At 44.7% G+C, this 18,048-nt stretch overlaps 2 protein-coding genes across 3 annotated transcripts in view; one reads left to right on the top strand and one right to left on the bottom strand.

Moving 5' to 3' along the window:
* Window positions 1-4,794, top strand: part of LOC111872612 (lymphokine-activated killer T-cell-originated protein kinase) — a 42,733-nt gene extending 37,939 nt beyond the window's left edge. Inside the window, exon 6 of the mRNA XM_023866684.2 lies at window positions 4,335-4,794. Coding sequence (XP_023722452.1) covers window positions 4,335-4,350 — 16 coding nt within the window. The 3' untranslated portion in view covers window positions 4,351-4,794. The remainder of the gene's footprint in view (window positions 1-4,334) is intronic.
* Window positions 2,332-18,048, bottom strand: part of LOC111872614 (ankyrin repeat domain-containing protein 29) — a 20,347-nt gene continuing 4,630 nt past the window's right edge. Inside the window, exons 2-8 of one of the 2 annotated variants that reach the window (XM_023866688.2) lie at window positions 15,555-15,665; window positions 8,518-8,616; window positions 8,011-8,109; window positions 6,959-7,057; window positions 5,704-5,901; window positions 4,333-4,428; window positions 2,332-3,496 (exon numbers count right to left, since the gene is read on the bottom strand). In XM_023866688.2, coding sequence (XP_023722456.1) covers window positions 3,284-3,496; window positions 4,333-4,428; window positions 5,704-5,901; window positions 6,959-7,057; window positions 8,011-8,109; window positions 8,518-8,616; window positions 15,555-15,665 — 915 coding nt within the window. In that variant the 3' untranslated portion in view covers window positions 2,332-3,283. The remainder of the gene's footprint in view (window positions 3,497-4,332; window positions 4,429-5,703; window positions 5,902-6,958; window positions 7,058-8,010; window positions 8,110-8,517; window positions 8,617-15,554; window positions 15,666-18,048) is intronic. The other variant, XM_023866689.2, reaches the window with a different exon arrangement.

Raw genomic sequence — 18,048 nt, 5'->3', positions numbered from 1 at the left:
ATTATAAATCACATTTTAAGAAAAATAGTATACAATCTGTTTGCAACAGTATTCATACATTTTTATTTAAATCTGATAGTCAAAAATGATATGTTCATAAAATATCTGATATTTCTAACACATTTCCTTCACAAGAATCATATCTACAGCAGACAGAAAAAAATAATATCTTGTATCAGAAAATGTCTGCCAGATGACACATTAGTGTGAAACTGTGACAGAACTTCTTTTTGTTCACACAGCTCTCTCTCTCTCTCTTCCATATTGTAACACATTCAGTGCCATGTGTGCCAGGTTCCCTCCGGTCTCTGCTTCCGGGAGGCATTCGTATTATGGCTTTCAAAGCTAAAACTAATTATGAAATTTCATTAGAAACTGTTTCATACTTTAAATTTTATTGTTTGGAAGAATGAGGGATTTAAATCCAATGTTAATATGGGTGCTGGCAGGCAGATGTTAAACTGGACGTAACAGTTCTCGTATTATGCCACATCAGCCGAATCGTGATCATACTCCATCACAACAGTTTCTCTTTGGTGCTTTATTTTATGATGCTGTAAGTATGTCACACTATATAGTATGATTACCAGTGATTCATGAATGGGGTGGGATATGGAAGGTACTGGTCATAGCTTAATCGAGGCCCTATCCGAGAGAAGTGCCCTCAGGACAGTCAATGCTTTGGGCGAGATTCAAACCGGATGCCTCCTGAATATGAGTGACGCTTGTTACCACTGCCAACCTGCTCAGCGCTATTGTGAGCGATCCTCTTTTAACTCGCAGTCCCACAACATGGCAATGATTGTGTTTATATACCCATGTACCCTGAAAACGTAAAGCAAAGTGACAGAAGTCATGGCACTCCCATTTTAAGGGTATATACAAAGAAACACAAGTATGCGCAGACTGTCACAGAACCTCTTTCTTTCATGAAGGCAATTGGCACATTTAACTACGGCAAGAACACAGTTTACACAGGTGCCACGTTCTTAACAGAATGGGAACATACTGTTCTTATCGTACCATGGATAAGCACCATCATGGAATAACAGTATATGATCGTAGATTATGTTTGCCAGGATATAAGCAATGTTTTATGCCAGCAGCAGGCAGTGTTGGACCTAAAGACAACTGACTTCTGGGATGTGACAGTCCCGCATCTTCAGGTTGAAAGATTAAAATTTTATGTTACCCTGAAGATGCAGGCAACGGGTCTGTCTTTAATTCTGGTAGGTTTCCGCTGGACTGTGTACTGTTCCGTCACTCTCACACCGCTCAGGGCTGACAGTGTTAGTGCAGTGCAGATTCTGCGCAGTGTCTCACATTTCTGTGCATTTCCAAACTGATAATGCCAATATACTAAGTACACATCACCATCTATATTTGTGCTGTTTTGAATGCTGTACAACTGAACATTTCCATACCATTAATGAGAAAGTGGGCTGTTAGAAGATGTACCTGCCAAAAGAATGAGACAATTTACAGGACATAGAATGTGTCAAGACATTTATGAATCACGATTCTGTAAAGACGTGTGAGAATGGCTGATTTATTGCACCAATATCATCTTAGACACTGACCACTATTTCACATGTATATGAGACTTGAGCTTTTCAGGGCAGTGAGGATTCATATTGGGGTTTTGTGGGTTATGACAATGTGTAGTCTGCAAAGTGGGTATCACTGCTCCCCTAAAAAGTTTGTATCCATGGTAGCATAATCCAGAAGAGCACAGTAAGTTGATAGGCACTTTCTTTAATTTGCCTCTGCTTCTGTCTTCTGGCTACTGGTTGTCAGATAATTTGAAGATTGTCACTCAGTGACTGAGGCCCATATGACTCATTCCGCATCAAGACAGTAAGTAACCACATGAATAACATGAGTACAGATCAGGATTACTGCGTTTTTGGACTCTGCCCACAGATCCAGTTTCCAAAATGTTGTGCTGTTTGGGATACTTAAAGGTCCAGGCACTTCAGTAGTATAAAGTGTTATACAGAACTCTGCAGAACTGACATTTTCAGACATTACAACCGGCATTCTTCGGTTGCCTTGCTAGTATAATGGTTACTTTGCTGGCCTAGTATTTAGAAGATCATGGGTCTGATCGTGACCGACACCAATAGTAATAAAATTAAAAGCTATCCCTGTAACAGACCCTGGAGGCCCATAGGGTTGTGAGACGAGGCTCCCACATTTTATAGAAAACTTGCTCACAGATGGCGGTGAGATTGTCAGCCTTACGCGCCAGCCGCCCTTTACCCCCTCGAAGGTTCCTTGTACTCATTTCTGTTAGAGGCTGAGTTGACCCCAGGGCCATAGTGCACCAGAAAGGATGATGTCAATTGAAAAATCCAATGACCTCATCAGGAATCGAACCCGCGACCTTCCGGCTTGTACCATAGTTCCTCAACAAACTGCGCTACCATGTACCCCATAGTCATAAAATACAAGACTTGAAACAGAAATGTTAGTACGATGACAACCAAGTGCCTGAAGATGACAGCGGTACCAACTCCTGAAATGTATGTGTCTTATTTTGTTTGTTTCTGATTTATTTGACGCTGCTGTCAGTAGCATTGAATGGTAGGATGACTGGTGAATAATGAATTGGAAGGGACAGTGAAGGAAGTGAGGAAAAGCATGAGAAACCTCAGGGAGGCTGCAGTTCTATGTGCTTGACCACACAGTGTTCAGTGTTGTACACAATACTGGTATAATATGAATTATATATATATATATATATATATATAAAAGCAGTATTTACCCATCACATCACTTGGAAAGCAAAATTTACTTCTGAAGAGTCCATCCAGTCTTATGGTTTGTAACACCATGCGGTTTGAAGACAGCCCACCGTTTCAGAGGAATATATCACTTCCATTTTCAAGGTCAAAGAGAAGCCACGCAAGTTACCAGCAGAATCAGCAGGCTTCTCTTTGACCCTGAAGATGGAGGAAATATGTTCTGCTAAACGCCACGTTCTTTCCGAACCACATAGTACTTGTATTACAACCTGGAAACCCACACTCTTCATAGCACTGTGAGAACCTCAGACCCAACAGAAGTTACTTCTCATGCTGTAGCAGTCAACTGGTGCCCTGATGTATGTGCTACTCTTTGCAAGTTTTACATTCTTTCTTCCCATATGAAGTACATCATCATCAATCATCACTGAGTGTACAACAATGCTGTCAGCTGGGTTTTATCTGTGACTGATGTCATACTGGCATCTCTGACAAGTTGAGAATTCCCACCACCTTCAGCACAAACTCAGGTCTGATCACACTGGTTTATGTGCCGTCCCATTAACCCGATCAACCGGCATGCTACACAAGTACTCGACAACTGCAGTCTGTTTGGCGTCTTGGGCAAGTTGCAAAGGTGTGGCCCCCTCCTGGTTTCTTAGTGTCATGTCTGCTCCAGCTGATATCAGCTGTTTCACGACTGAAACATGGCCAAACAGGGCTGCTGCATGCAGGGCACTTTCCCCATTCTGAAACAGAATGAACAGGACATGCAGCTTATATTTACTCTTCCTGGGCTGGACGTTGTAGGCCATGCAGTAGCTCAGACAGTTAGGTGCTGGCTTCCCACCTGGATTCAATCCCAGGTCACGTGAGATGTGCGTTGGGCAAAGTGACATTGGAGTGAGTTTTCTCTCAGCACTTCAGTTTCTCCTGCCAATTCTCATTCCACCAACTGTTCTGTATTTGTTAAGCATCCAAAGCTGTATAGTATTGATATGCACTTACTTACTCACAGAGCTGAGCCCTTCTTGAGGAGAAGCCAAATCTGCAGCTACTCAAGAACTTCCCAGCATTTTATGGAACCTGAAGGTTCATTACCATGTTCACAAGAGCCCTCCACTAGTCCCTATCCTGAGCCAGAGCAACCCAATCCATACCATCCCATCCTATTTCTCTAAGATCCATTTTAATATTGTCCACCCACCTATGCCTTGGTCTTCCTAGTGGTCTCTTTCCTTCTGGCTTTCCCACCAATACCCTATATGCATTCCTCTTCTCCCTCATTCGTGCTACATGCCCCGCCCACCTTATGCTCCTTGACTTGATCATTCTAATTATACTTTGAGAAGACTACAGGTTATGAAGCTCCTCACTATTCACTTCATTAAATAACAACCTAAAATAATAATGTTTTTGGCACTCCTGCTTTGTATCAGGAGGTCCTGCTTTCAAAATTCAGTCCAGAGACTGACTGTCCTGACTGAGGCACGTGTGCACGCAATATTAGCGATGTTGAGGCAAGTTCTGATGGTTCCTCAGGCCAGGATCTCAATGATTCATGAGTGTCTAATGTGTTGCTTACAGGAAGGAGTCCCAGTGATGGCTTGTACTTCAGTAACTCTTCTATGACACTGCAATGTCCTTTGTGGGAGGCTTTGAACAGTGGCGTGGCTCCATCCTGTGAACCAGACATGTGTTCCTGATACAGGATAGTCTTCAGTTAAAAATGTGTGTGTTCTTTAGAAACTAGAGACCTCATAATGTAAGGTAAGGGCAAGAAGAGCTGTAGCACTGCACAGGAAGAGGACAGCAGTGGCTTGAAAAGTCATTGCCTAGTTGAACCACATTTAAGTAAAACTGTTTAGTCAAGCTTCTTTGGTCTCTCTCTGCCTCTACTTGGTTGCTAAGGAAACATAACAGCACATGCAATGTAAAAGTGATGATATCTGCTCTTTTGTTGCCTGACTGCATTTACCATTCACAGTGAGTAAAATAAAAATGTATTCATTAAACTGCTATAATAAATTGTTGTCTGAGTACTGAAGTGTTCTACCATCACTTCTGGGTGAAAATGAGGTAATGAATACAGTTTTCCACACACTTCTTTAGGTTTTCCTTACTTGCACGTGTGAGATTTCAGAATGTCTTTTGTTCTAAGTCACATTTAAACTGCAGTTGATTTTCAGATTTTGAGCCCAGTTTCCCAGAAATTGGCGTTGATGGACATGGTACACTCTGATATTCAGGTAACAAAATTTCAATACTGCTTTTTAACACTTTGAGCAAGTGATTTCTTGGTAGATTCTAAAGGGTTCTCATGATGGTGGATGACACACAGAATTACTGGGTTTTTGGACTGTTTCCATCTTCCAGAATTCTTGGTAATAGAAGACACGACATTTCGGAAACTGGATCTATGAGGAAGACCTGAAGACGGAAAAGATCCAGTTTCCGAAATATCGTGTCTTCTATTACCTAGAATTCTGGATGATGGAAAAAGTGCTAAAACCGAGTTAGTGATTTCTTCCTCTGTTGTTAGATGGTGTATGTACGTTCTTGAACACAGGTAGGCCATTTGGTATTCATTCTGTTGCCAGCTACTAGGGTACTGCTATGATGTGCTGGGAGTGAAACAGTTTAATGGATTGATTCATGATTTTACAACTCTTAAACAGTATTACACCTGCTTACAAAATGTCTTGATTGTAAACAGTGGTGCTTAACTTACGGTAGTCAGCATTTAATGACAGACACTGCAGTTATGTTTACGCTGTGGTCTTCAGGTTGGTTATCAACATTTCTGAAGAATCTGCTGGCTCCATCTTCAGGGTTCTACATGAAGATGGAACCAGCAGGTTCCTCCAGAAAACCGGTACCTCCATATCAGGCTACACAGTGTCATAACCCAAAGACTCTCACTAGCATGAAAACTCTGAATCCACATGAAACTTACATGGCGAGTAGCGTCAACATTGGCACCGGCCTTGAGCAGCTGCTTCACCACGTGATCATGTCCCATCTGTGCTGCAATCCACAGCGGAGTGGCTCCATCTGTGCGTCTCGAGTCAGGAATGGCTCCTTGTGCCAGCAGGAACAAAAGTATCTTGAAGTGGCCATTTTGAGCTGCAATGAATAGTGGTGTGGCACGGTCCTGTCAGCAGACATAATATTCTGATTATGAACTGTACAACACCATAAAGTTGGGTGATTTTAATATAGTATTATGCGCAGATATTTTCTTTTGGTAACTACGTATGTGGTTTCCTTGAACAATACAAAAATATTCAATTCAGTTCTTCAACAAAGATTCGGCTTGGCCACTGGCATGTGTGCAGCTGTTGGTTAATATAACGTCATGCGTCACACAGACGCGGGTCAGATCTGCCACATCATATCTTGCTGGCTGCCTGACTGCCTGTCGTATATCATGTTTTGTTCATTTCACTTGAAATTGGTGAGTGACACAAAATATTCAGGCTCAAACTCAAATTAACATTAAAATTTATTAGAATCGTTTGTTTCCCCTTTAAAGAAGATGAAATTTATTCATCGAGCTGTACGCTGTTGTGGAGGCAGATGTCCTGTAGAACTTCCTCTAACGGCTGGCTGCTTGTATTTCAGCAACTGACTTAAATGCAATTTTCTACAGAATTATAAAACTGAAAATTGACTGGCTGCTAGTTACTATTTAAGCTGGTCCAAGTATGTACATTTTTGAAAATTTACTTTTTATGAAGAGTTTAAAATTAACTGTGTGCTTCATAAGAAGCTTCTGTTTACTGTATGTATCATTTAAATGATTGGTGCTGTGGGTTTTTCAGTCACGTTGCTTCCTTAGTGCAAAATGGTCAAAAGCACCTTGATGCCGTGGGGTTACTGCACTTTGGAGTAAGCCAAGCAGGCAGTTTTCAAAACCTGGTTATATTTCTGGCTGTTATAGGGGCAAATAACCTCAGTTGTTGATATAATCACACACCCACCAAATACATCTTCTATTTATGGTACCCTCACACTGTGTGTCTTATAATTGATTTTCTGTTTTAAGGGCAGAAGGACAAACAATTAGACACGCTTCTTCACATGAATGAGTACACTGTTTTATCCGTAACGTACAGTATGGGGAGGGACAGTGTTGCCAGTTCTGGCATCAGGTGAATGTCTGATAACTTGCAACACTGAATAACGGTGAAAGGGTTAGGAACACATACCTTCATGTGACTGTTGACTTTGGCTCCCCGAGCTACAAGCTCCTTGACCACATCCATGTGACCGCACTGGCAGGCCACGAACAGTGGTGTACCACCGTCCTGTGCAGACAAGTATAGTCATTACCGGTGTTTGGGATGTGAAGTCATATGGTTTGTTACGTTGCTACCGACAAGCTGAGAGGTCTGAGGTCAGTCCCTGGTCTCATCCTGCCTCTCCTTGTTCAGGGCTTACTTTCCTGTCCTGAAGATGGAGGCAGCAGGTTCCTTTGAAACACTGATCTATGACGCACAGACTGTAATCTTTAAAGTCACTGGTATGGGAACCTCGTAAAGATATTTGGAAACAAACTTGAGGAAAATATTTTGGACCTATGAGAAATTAAATAAGCAGAGAACTGAAAGAATTCACAATTCTGATTTCCCTAGTCTCGTTTTTGTAACCTATCTAGATCAGTCTAGTCAGGTGTCAAATAGTACTGTGATGGATGAATTAGAAAGGATTTGGAAGGAAATGTTTGTGACATAATAAATGTACTATCCTGGCATTTTCTTGGAAGTACTGTGGAAAACAAAAAGAAAACCTCAGTCCTCATAGCCAGTGTTCAAACCAAGCTTTGAACCAAGCATCTCTGAAATATGAGTCGAGAGTGTTTACATCTTCAGCCAGCCCATTTGATTAGTTAAGTCTGGGTAACTATGGAAATGACTGGGCTAACCAAAAATGTTGCACACACTGTTTTGGCAGGAAGACCCTAGAAAAGTATCTACTTGTAGGACAGTGACAGTGAGCTGAGCCTTTCTTTATTTAATGACCATGTCTCAATTGCAAAGTTAAATAGTGTTCAAATGAACTTGGAAAGTGATATGACTGCTGTCAAGTGACCACCCTGAGAGTGGAAGTGAGCGCAGCACTGAACAGAGATCTGGCCTCAATAAAAAGTTTTGACATGATGATAATCATGGAAATTATTTAGACGTTTTTCTGTATTGTACTGAGAGTTCAAGATCTACTATTTACTCGTACAGAAAGCCGCCTACCCGTCCATACTTACCACACTTGCTGAATTGACGGGAGCACCTCTGTCCAGCAATATTTGAGCAATGTCCAGGAATCCGCCCTGGGCAGCAAAGAACAGGGCCGTCGTGCCTGTCTGGGTAAGTGAAACAAATAACTGCAGACGTCGGTCTCACACCACAGACATTTGCATTCAGAAATATCAAGTCATATTTACTCAGTTTGTAATTCTTGCAGATGTTTTACTTTTGGATTCATGGAGGGGAACACTTCTGAGAAGCTGATGGTCGCTTAACTAATAAAGACATCCCACGCCTTTCGCACAACCTCATGGTTCATTACCATGCTCACAAGAGCCCACCATGAAGTGGAGGGCATCTTGAGAAGCTGGTAGTCACTCAGTCAAGGGATTCCCCTGCCTTTTATTGAACCCGAAGGTTCATTACCGTGACCATAACAGCCAGATGCAGGGCCTCAACCCAAAATCATGGTGTTGAAGCTTGTGATGGCTGAAGACAGAGTCAGGATCAACTCTGGTACTCACCACCCTCCTGGCCCTGGAGTCGGCCCCCTGCTCCAGCAGCTCCTTGACGCAGTCCACATGGCCACTGGCAGCTGCAAGGATGAGCGGCGTGGTGCCATCCTGTGGGAGAATAGCACATGTCATTAGAGATGAGGTTCTCATGGCAGTGTCTTCGGGGATGTGACGCCGTGAAGTTTGGTAGACTGGTATAAATTTCTCGAATGAACATGGGGCCTACATCTTAGGGTGGCAGAGCAAAGTTAATTTTCTGAGTAAAATTACGTGTACTTTTCTGCAATGACAACAGAGATAAAAGGTAGCTCCAAGATGCTAGTAGTGATCTATCAGTTTATGTGGCATCACAACAGAAAAAACAGTCATCTTCAGGACGATTTACACTCCTGCTTCGGATTTTGTATATCGCAGGTTGAAATCTCGATGCAGACATTGGCTAACCTGACTAAAGGTTCGTTGTTATCAGTCCCTCCTGCAAAATGCCGAGATATAAACTCAAATGAGGACTCAAAACACTTGCTTTCACACCCTTTCCTAATTGATTATTCGGTAACCCCACCGTTCTTCGACATATACAGCCCATCTACCCTACGAACCAGGGTACATCACACCTTGTGTAGGCAACCTCACAGAAGAAAAGTCCCTGTGTAAGTATGTTTGAATTTCGCGCTGGCGTCTGAGTACCGGAAATACGTTGAAAGTCGAATCTAGTAATTTTCTAAGGATGACATAACAGTTACGTCACCAACTGACGATGACGCACCATCATTCTCATAGCAGACGGAGTTTATTCTGATGCATTGGCAGTATCGTTAAGTAAGCCAAGAATAGAGAAACGTCTGTCAGATCTGAGGTCCCCACGGCAATGCATATGAAGGCTTATGTCCTCTCGGCTGCAACGCCTGCCTACTTCGGAAGATATATAACTTCCATCTGTTTTATAGTGAAGATGGAAGCAGTAGATTCCTCTGAAACGTTGGTAGAAATCTACCAGATTATACGGCGTCTCACGGTAAAGACCGTATTGTTGAATGACATGTGTAGGGCATGTTCCAGGTGTGTCGCTTTGAAACCAAGTCCTGTTCAGGATCTGTAGGAGTGAAGAGGGATGGAGACACCCTCCGGTTTCTGCAGCCACAGGGAACATAGCCCGAGTGCTGGAGTGTCGTATCTCCAGTTTTTTGGAGAAAATGAGATAAGGCGCTTTTCCGATTCTCCGTGTTGCGTGGCACCACACGTCTCCACAGGTGTGCCCTACACTTAAGTGTGGGGTCTGTGAGAATGCGTTTTGTTCTATCAGCTGGTTCCCTGACACCCCTATGCCCAAGTAGCGAATTACGGATATGTATATGAGATGGAGACGAATGTTTACATGCGGGGCTGCAACATTTCCAGAGCACCGGCCATTTTAGGAAGTACGAAACTCCCTGAGAGCAATTGTGAGGTTGTAGTGTGCACAGTGATGCAAATTATGGCAATAAAAAGGTACAGCTATTCCTGTAACAGGCCGTGGAGGCCCATAGGCTTGTGAGACGTCGAGGCTCCCACATTTTCTCTAGACAATCAGCTCACAGACGGCGGCAAAGTTTTCAGCCTTACGAGCCGGCCGCCCTTTACCCCCAAGAAGATTCCTGGTACTCATTTCTGTTAGAGGCTGAGTTGACCCTAGGGCCATAGTGCGGCTGGAAGGATTAGGTCAGTTGAAGAATCCAGTGAATTCATCGGGAATCGAACCCACAACCGTCCGGCTTGTGCCTCAACCAATTACGTTAGCAAATTGTGGTTATACTGGCAATCAGCTGACGTTAGCAGGGCGGGAAGCATCGGGCAAGGCGCTTCTGTGTTAGAAACGTGCGCTGATATCCGCAGTCCCCGTTTTCTTTCCTCCTCTGTCTACAATCGAGATGGCTGGGCTAATGTTTAATGTTTACCGGTACAGACACTAGCGCTGAGTTACTGTATCATCATCATCATCATCATCATCATCACTGCCTACAGACGTCTGTGGGAAAACAACCACCTGGTAAACCTAAAAGGAGACGGAGCAGGGGCTGTGACGATGGGAAGTGGATGGAACTGGCTCCGGATCGTGTCCAATGGCGGTGTTGAACCTTCGTGTTTTGCGACAAGAGAATTGATTATTAACAATGATCCCATTCTTTATTTAATTACGTGCTGATCAACAGCCCAGAGGCCAACTACACAGTAAGCACGAATACGAAAATAGAACAACTAATTTAAATTAAGGTTACATAAATTTAAGCACCAGTTTATGAATATATATATCGACTTACAAACTGCATCAGCAGGTGAAGGCCAGTGACTAGAGGAGCAATGGAACAGAAGGTGTGTGCCAGGTGGGAACACGAATGCCCACTTCCCCCCCCCAACCACACAATATAACAACAACAATACGCCCTTTTAGTAGGCAGACAATTGCTTTTAATTGTCGATTTTAATGTGTCTGAATTATGACTGCTTTTTGGAGCTCGCAGAAATTAATCAAATCCGTGAGGGGAATGACCTCTTGAAATGGGCGTAATGCAGCATCAGTGCCACGGTGTGAGAAGTCGCGATTGCCATAATTCCGCACGAAAGCTCGAGCAAGCCGTTACCTACAGCTTCTGTTGGCAAGTGCAGCGGGTCCGAGCGACATAGCAACACTTGGCTCTTTCTGGAGTGTAAACAAGTCCAGGTGCAGCAGGCTACAGCGAGATCTGCCTTGTCACGCTCACATTTAGTTAAGACGGTGGCCGGCGGTCAACCACACCAAGCACGGAGAAACGGAAAAAGTACGGCGAAAGGGCTTTGTATTAGCTTACTAAGCCCATAGTAACACTTTGAAGCCTTAGCGCTTCTAAATGTAATAATATATGTAAACGATTAAATTTAAAAATTCAGTCCGTACCTCACAGGAAACACTTTACGTCTCCGCTACAGAGCCCAACCGGTTAATGCTGTTTGGGGAAACAGTCGCTGTTTATTGAGAGAACCATATGGAATACATAAATACACAGTGCGGGCAGAATGTAGAGTCAGAGTTACTTTACGACTGACGGTTTACCGCCAGTCAGCTCGTCTTGGCGTCAGTCCCTTGAGACCCACGATCAGAGATTTTTTCCAACTGAACTCTTGCGGTAATAGTCCTTACCGCAAGAGTTCAGTTGGAAAAACTCTCTGGTCACAGCCGGTTGTACGTACAGTAACCGCTGTGCTGTTGAGGGTTAACGTTTTGGAATTTCGTGCAGGAAGCGGCAGTGCCTCTCCTTGCCACAGGCCATGTCACCAAGACGTGCAACAATTCTCTCCGTTACCATGGTAACGTCCGTAGCTTCCCTGTAGCGGGCCACATGGAAGTGAATTAGTAAGTACGGTGGGTACACAGTCCGCGTAGGAATCACATTCTTGCAGAAAAATTCTTCCTTTATTGACAGAGTCCGTCGTTATGAAGCGGAAAGTTTTGCGGTTCGGTGGTTTTGGCGGTCAGTCGGTCGGTCGGTCGGCGAGCCCGCTGCAAAGCTGCACCCAATTGGCTTCGCTGTCTGTCCGTCCGACTGTAACAGCTAGAGACCCGCTGTATGGAAGTTTCGCTGGACTTTTCGTCAAAATCTGACGCCATTAAGGAACACTTTACACGGAGACCCACGCGCATCTCGTGACTCTCTGAATGTTCATCGGGGTCGAAGAAACGCTGCAGAGAAAAAATGAAACCGATTTCACGTTCAATAAGCTTTGTTCTGCCAAGTGTTGTTATTTTCGAGACTTTTACACAAAAGTGATTTTTATGCGCCTCTGTGGTCTAGTGGTCAGAGTTCTTGGCTACAGATCCGGCGGTCTCGGGTTCGATTCCCGGCGCTACCAGATTTTCTGAAAAGTGGTACGTCTGGAACGGAGTCCACTCAGCCTCGAGGATAACTGAGGAGCAATTTCAAGGAAATAGCGGCTCAGGTCTAGAAAACCGAGATTAACGGCACTAGAAGCTGGCAGTTACTCAGATGGTCAAGAAATTTCCCACCTTTTATGGAACTCGAAAGTTCATTACCGCGTTAGCAAGAGCCCAACACCGAACCCTACTTGAGCCAGATGAATGCACTCCACACACATACATCATATTTCTTTCAAGCTCAGGGACGTAACGAAGACATGATTTAGTTGACAATGGTGAAGTTAAGGCATTGACACGTCATTGACAGAAGTCTGAATTTCTGATTGCGATGCCTAAGAGCATACTGTGTTCTGGGCCTGACGCCATGTAGTTTGGTAACTGGTATACATGCCTCAGAGGAACATGTTGCCTTCGTCTTCTGTCTACCAAACTACACGGCATCACATCCCAGAAGACACTAAAGGCCTGGGTAAAGACGCCGACGGGGCAGACATGTGACCAAGATGAAGGCTTCACGGCGCTGAGGCCAATAACAAATGAATGGGAAAGAAGTGGGAACAGTTTCGTTACGGTCTACATGATAGTGTTTGTTTTATTTAGTCACACAGCCGGTAGCTCAGGCTGCGTAGTGTCCGGCTAATGATCAACTGGAAAGGGATTTAGAAGGGAGCCCCAAGGGGCTCGGACCCGAGAAAGACTGCGTTGGCAAGTGTCAGCAGCATATACAGAAGACAAACCCGTCCTCTCGTCAGAGAGGGCGCCCACAAAAACCAAGACCTTAACTGTGAAACAGTAACAAATGTCTGGGTGCTCGACAACAAGACTTACTGACTGACCGTCAGTCGCAAAGTGACTTTGACTTTGACTATGAAAATGGCTGGTGCTCGAATCCGAGACAATAAAATGTGGTAATGAGTCCCGCGGGACTCGGACCTAAGAATGACTGCGCTGGCGAGGATCAGCAGCAATTGTAAACTACAGACCCAACCTCTCGTCAGAGTGTATGTTACATATGGACTATGATAGAAAGAGTTCAGTTAAAAGAAAAATCAGGCCCTGAGTATCAAGAGGCTTGTCGCCAAGACGAACTGATTGGTGGTAAACCGACCGTCGTAAAGTGACTCTGACTCTGATTGTGGGACAGCCTTGAGACGGCAGTGAGAAGAGCAGGAAGTGGTGTGAGATGGACGTGAGCTCGGGAGCAGAGGAACGTCCATTGTTGGAAGCCGCTACCAAGCAACGCAGTGAAGACCGTCTGATAGTGATCTGTGAAATGTAGTCACGAGTTGTGTGTTAACGTGTCCGATAAATCCGATTAGCAATCCAAACCCCGTCTATAGCCTGTCAATCGCGTGACATTATAAGGGTAATCGAATAAACGCCGATAAGATGGGCGGAAAATGTAGTATGCATGGGGGAGATAAGGAGAGATAGATAAGCTTCAGATTATAAAAGTGAAGGGAAGAGACGATTTTGGAGACCTAGACGTAAATGGCAGAATAATATTACAATGAATCGTAAAGGACGGGGTGTGAGTGAGGTCAGGACTCATCTGGCCAAAGAATTGTCCAATATGCACGAACCCGCAACGTTCATTACCGTGGAAGCAAGATCAGTTTATAGGCATGAGAACCGAGATGATTTTGCTGAGGGTCACAATACGCTGGTGTGATTTTGTGTTAGCGGCGCCGAACTTTATCACTGCTGCGGTTAGAATATTCGTTCATCGGGAAGTTATCGGTTCCTTAGCCGGGCCTGCCCGTCAAACAACCGGAGCGACCCGACTTCAGACACAAATGCTGGCGATCTCTGATTTAAATGTCAACGTTTGCTAGAAATGTCATGCACTTCTCTGCTACAACTTCTGCCTTCTGCTGCTAGTGCAGAGCTGCCAACCTTTCTCGCTGAATATCCCTTTCTCAACGCATTATATTTCAGAAGCGTGGCCCTTAATGTCAGAGTCCCTTTCCATTGGCAACTTTACTCCAATCTCGAACTGCAAGCTGCCATGCGATGCAAACACGACAAGATCATCTTCAGCTACCTCCATTTATGCCATGCACAGAAAATTCCATGGGAGCACGCGGCAGCGTAGTCGAGGCACACTATGCTAGAAGCCGGAAGGTCGCGGGTTCTATTTCCGATGAGGGGATTGGATTTTTAAATTGACCTAATCTTCCCAGCCACACTATGGCCCTGGGTTCGACTCAGCCTCTAACAGAAATGAGTACCAGGAATCTTCCTGTGGGGTAAAGGGCGGTCGGCGCGTAAGGATGTCAACCTCACCGCCTTCTATGAGCCGATTGTCTAGAGAAAATGTGGGAGCCTCGACGTCTCACAACCCTATGGGCCTCCACGGCCTGTTACAGGAACAGCTTTACCTTTTACTTTCTTTTACAGAAAATGCCATGAAGATGTATATGGAAACAGAAGAATAGCTCCACGCATTCTAAACTTCCGTACTGAATGGAAATGCATGGTCAGCTTCAGAAGAGGAACGCATGCAGGATTTTGGTGGGAAAGCCAGAAGGAAAGTGACCACTATGAAGACCTAGACGTAGGTGCGAGGATAATATTACAAGGGATCTTAGGGAGAGAGGCTAGGGTGATATTGGATTGATCTTGCTCAGGATAGTGACCAGCAGAGGGCTCTTGTGGACACGGTAATGAACCTTTGGGGTTCCATGAAATGTTTGGAAATTCTCGAGTATTTGAGCGACTGGCGGCTTCAGCTTCACGCCCCGGTCGCTTTATCCTAGGATAAGTGCCCCCGGTATCCAGACCCGTGTTGGATGCTGTCATCGAACCCAGATTCCTTGTCTATTCAGCCCGCAGCCTAGTCACTATACTGACTGAGCTATGGAGCTTCCATTTGCACATCTGTGGTCATGGGAACACGGAGAGTCTGAATATTTGCCTAAACCTTGCGTTGCGCCTGTCACAGTTCTGCCTATTGTTCTGCTACGGCCAGGAGGCGAGGCAATTACCAAGGCCCGCAGGCGTGTACCGTGCAAGCTGAAAACATTGGCTCCACCTTCTGACGACTTACAACCCTTTCATTTACTACAGTGGAGCTCGGTGTGTTCTTTCATAAGCAGTAGAACATTCAAGATTGACCAGATGCCTCACCTTCTGTTCGTTGGAGGACAGTACGTACCTTGTCCTTACTGTCCACGTGGACCTTGCCGCTGTCCAGGACGCGACGCAACAGACCCACATCGCCCTGCAGCGCCGCCAGGTGGACCTGAACATCCGACGGGGACTCCTTCTGTAACACGTTGAATTTCAACGAACAATAACGTTAACGTCATGAAACACTTACATAGTACATTCTGTCAAAATGACATCTCTGAGGGCGCGTCATCATTAGATAGTGACGTAGGTCGTTACGTTGTCGTTAGAAAGTTACTAGATTCTATTTTCAGCATGCGATGGCAAACAAAATCTGGATTCCGGAGATTTCGTTAGGCACAGGGGACAGGTCTCCCGGAGGTTGCCTGCTGGAGGGGTGGCGTGCAGGCTGCAGCCACCTGCTCACGCTGCTTCTACCCTGAAGATGTCGGCGACACGATCCTCCGAAACGTCGTGTCACACAAGCTGTAAACGGCGGCACATCCCAAGAGACGGAATTCTTCAGATTTACCGCCGTGAAAACCTTAACTGTTACATAGGGACAGGTTTACCTTCTAAGTTCATTACCGTGTTCACAAGAGCCCTCTACTTGCCCCTACCCTGACCCAAACGAATTAAGAGTCTGACCCCTAGCTTCCTACTTAATTCGATGATAATATGTCATTTATGCCTTGGTCTTCCCTGTGGACATAAAAGTAAAGCTATCCCTGTAACAGGCCGTGGAGGCCCATAGGGTTGTGAGACGTCGAGGCTCTCACATTTTCTAGACAATCGGCTCACAGATGGCGGTGAGCTTGTCAGCCTTACGCGCCGGTCGCCCTTTACCTCCAGGAAGATTCCTGGTACTCTTTTCTGTTAGAGGCTGAGTTGACCTCAGGGCCATAGTGCGGCTGGAAGGATTGGGTCAATTGAAAAAATCCGATGACCTCTTCGGGAATCGAACCCGCGACCCTCCGGCTTGTAGCATAGTGCCTCAACTAACTACGCTACCGTGTGCCCCCCCCCCCCAAGGAAAGAGACGGCTGGGGAAGGCCTGTGAGATAAGCGATGTGCAGATGTTGAAAAAGTCTACGTACGCGAGTGTATTCCTCGTTTCCGTTTTTTTAATTGCATGAGCAAACTTCAATCTGAAGAACACAGTCTCCTGAATTGTAACCCTGTGTAGTTCTTTAGAAGTCACCGAAATTTCGTAGGGACCTATCGCCTCCATCTTCACGGTCGAAGAGCATGCTAAGCAAGCAGAGAAACATCCCAGAGGACGGTACTCTTTCGTAGTGACAACTGTAATAACCTTAAATCCAACCCAATATGTTCTGTTGCAAATTTAGTACGGTGTAGTTAGCCGGTCGGCAGGTAAGGCTCATGAACCAGCTTTTACACATCCTTGGTCTAAAGTCACGCGCCAGAGCGGACAGACACTGAGGTTGCGTTAGGAACCTGTGGACGGAGTACCTGTAAGTAGGTCGCGCACTTGACTGAGACAACTGTACCAGGTCTTTTCAGGTGGAATGCCTCCGAGAACCATTCACTCTTGAAAGTACAAAGAAAACCGTATACCCCAGAAGATAGATCTCTTCACAACCACCGCTGTGAGAACGTATGTACAAAATTCTATAACAATGAAAAACTGCATTTTGTCCACACAGTGTATCTGTGTGTTCCGTATGGTTTTCACAATAAACAGCGACTGTTTCCCTAAACAGCATTAACCGGTTGGGCTCTGTAGCGGAGACGTAATGTGTTTCCTGTGAGGTACGGACTGAATTCTTATATATAAAGTCTCTGCATTCTGCCTACACCTCTTAGAACCATGGTTCCGGAAGTGGAGAATACATATTAATGCAAAAAGTGCACAATTACACTCTTTTCTAAACGACTGCGACATCAGGGCTGCAGTAAGCATCAAGTAAAGATTTTTAACAAAACCATATCTTGGACTAAGGAAACGAAGTATCTTGGTGTTACACTTGACTCAAAATTAACCTACCGTACCCACATATCCTGTATTTTGCGCAAAGCTAATTACAGACTCAGACAACTGTATCCTATATTAAATAAATCCTCCACAATTGACATTAATTTAGCGTTGGTAATTTATAAATCACTCCTCCGTTCCATATTGTCATATGCCTCCCCCGCGTGGGGCTATGCTGCCAACACTCACATAAATAAATTACAGACATTTCAAAATAAAGTCCTCAGGATAATAACAAAATTGCCGAGGGTAACACCAATTACAACCTTACATGAACAGACGGGAATGTCATCAATAAAAAGTCATTTCAAGAGGTTAGCGAGGACATTGTACCAGAAATCGGTAACCAGCGAAAACAGTCAGATTCAGGCACTAGGACACTACGATCCCACTGGTGATAAACATCTGCGTCCCTTATCCCTGCTTGCAAGATAATCAGCTTTAAGATCTCTTTACAGGTAACCGGATGATTGCAACTCCCTAAATGCCCAGTACGCCCGCGGCCACATCGACCAATCACCACACCTATGCTGGACAAGAAAAG

Source organism: Cryptotermes secundus, unplaced genomic scaffold (genome assembly GCF_002891405.2).
Source record: "Cryptotermes secundus unplaced genomic scaffold, Csec_1.0 scaffold1928, whole genome shotgun sequence".
Classification (NCBI taxonomy): Eukaryota; Metazoa; Arthropoda; class Insecta; order Blattodea; family Kalotermitidae; genus Cryptotermes; species Cryptotermes secundus.
This window is presented reverse-complemented; position numbering and strand designations above follow the sequence as displayed.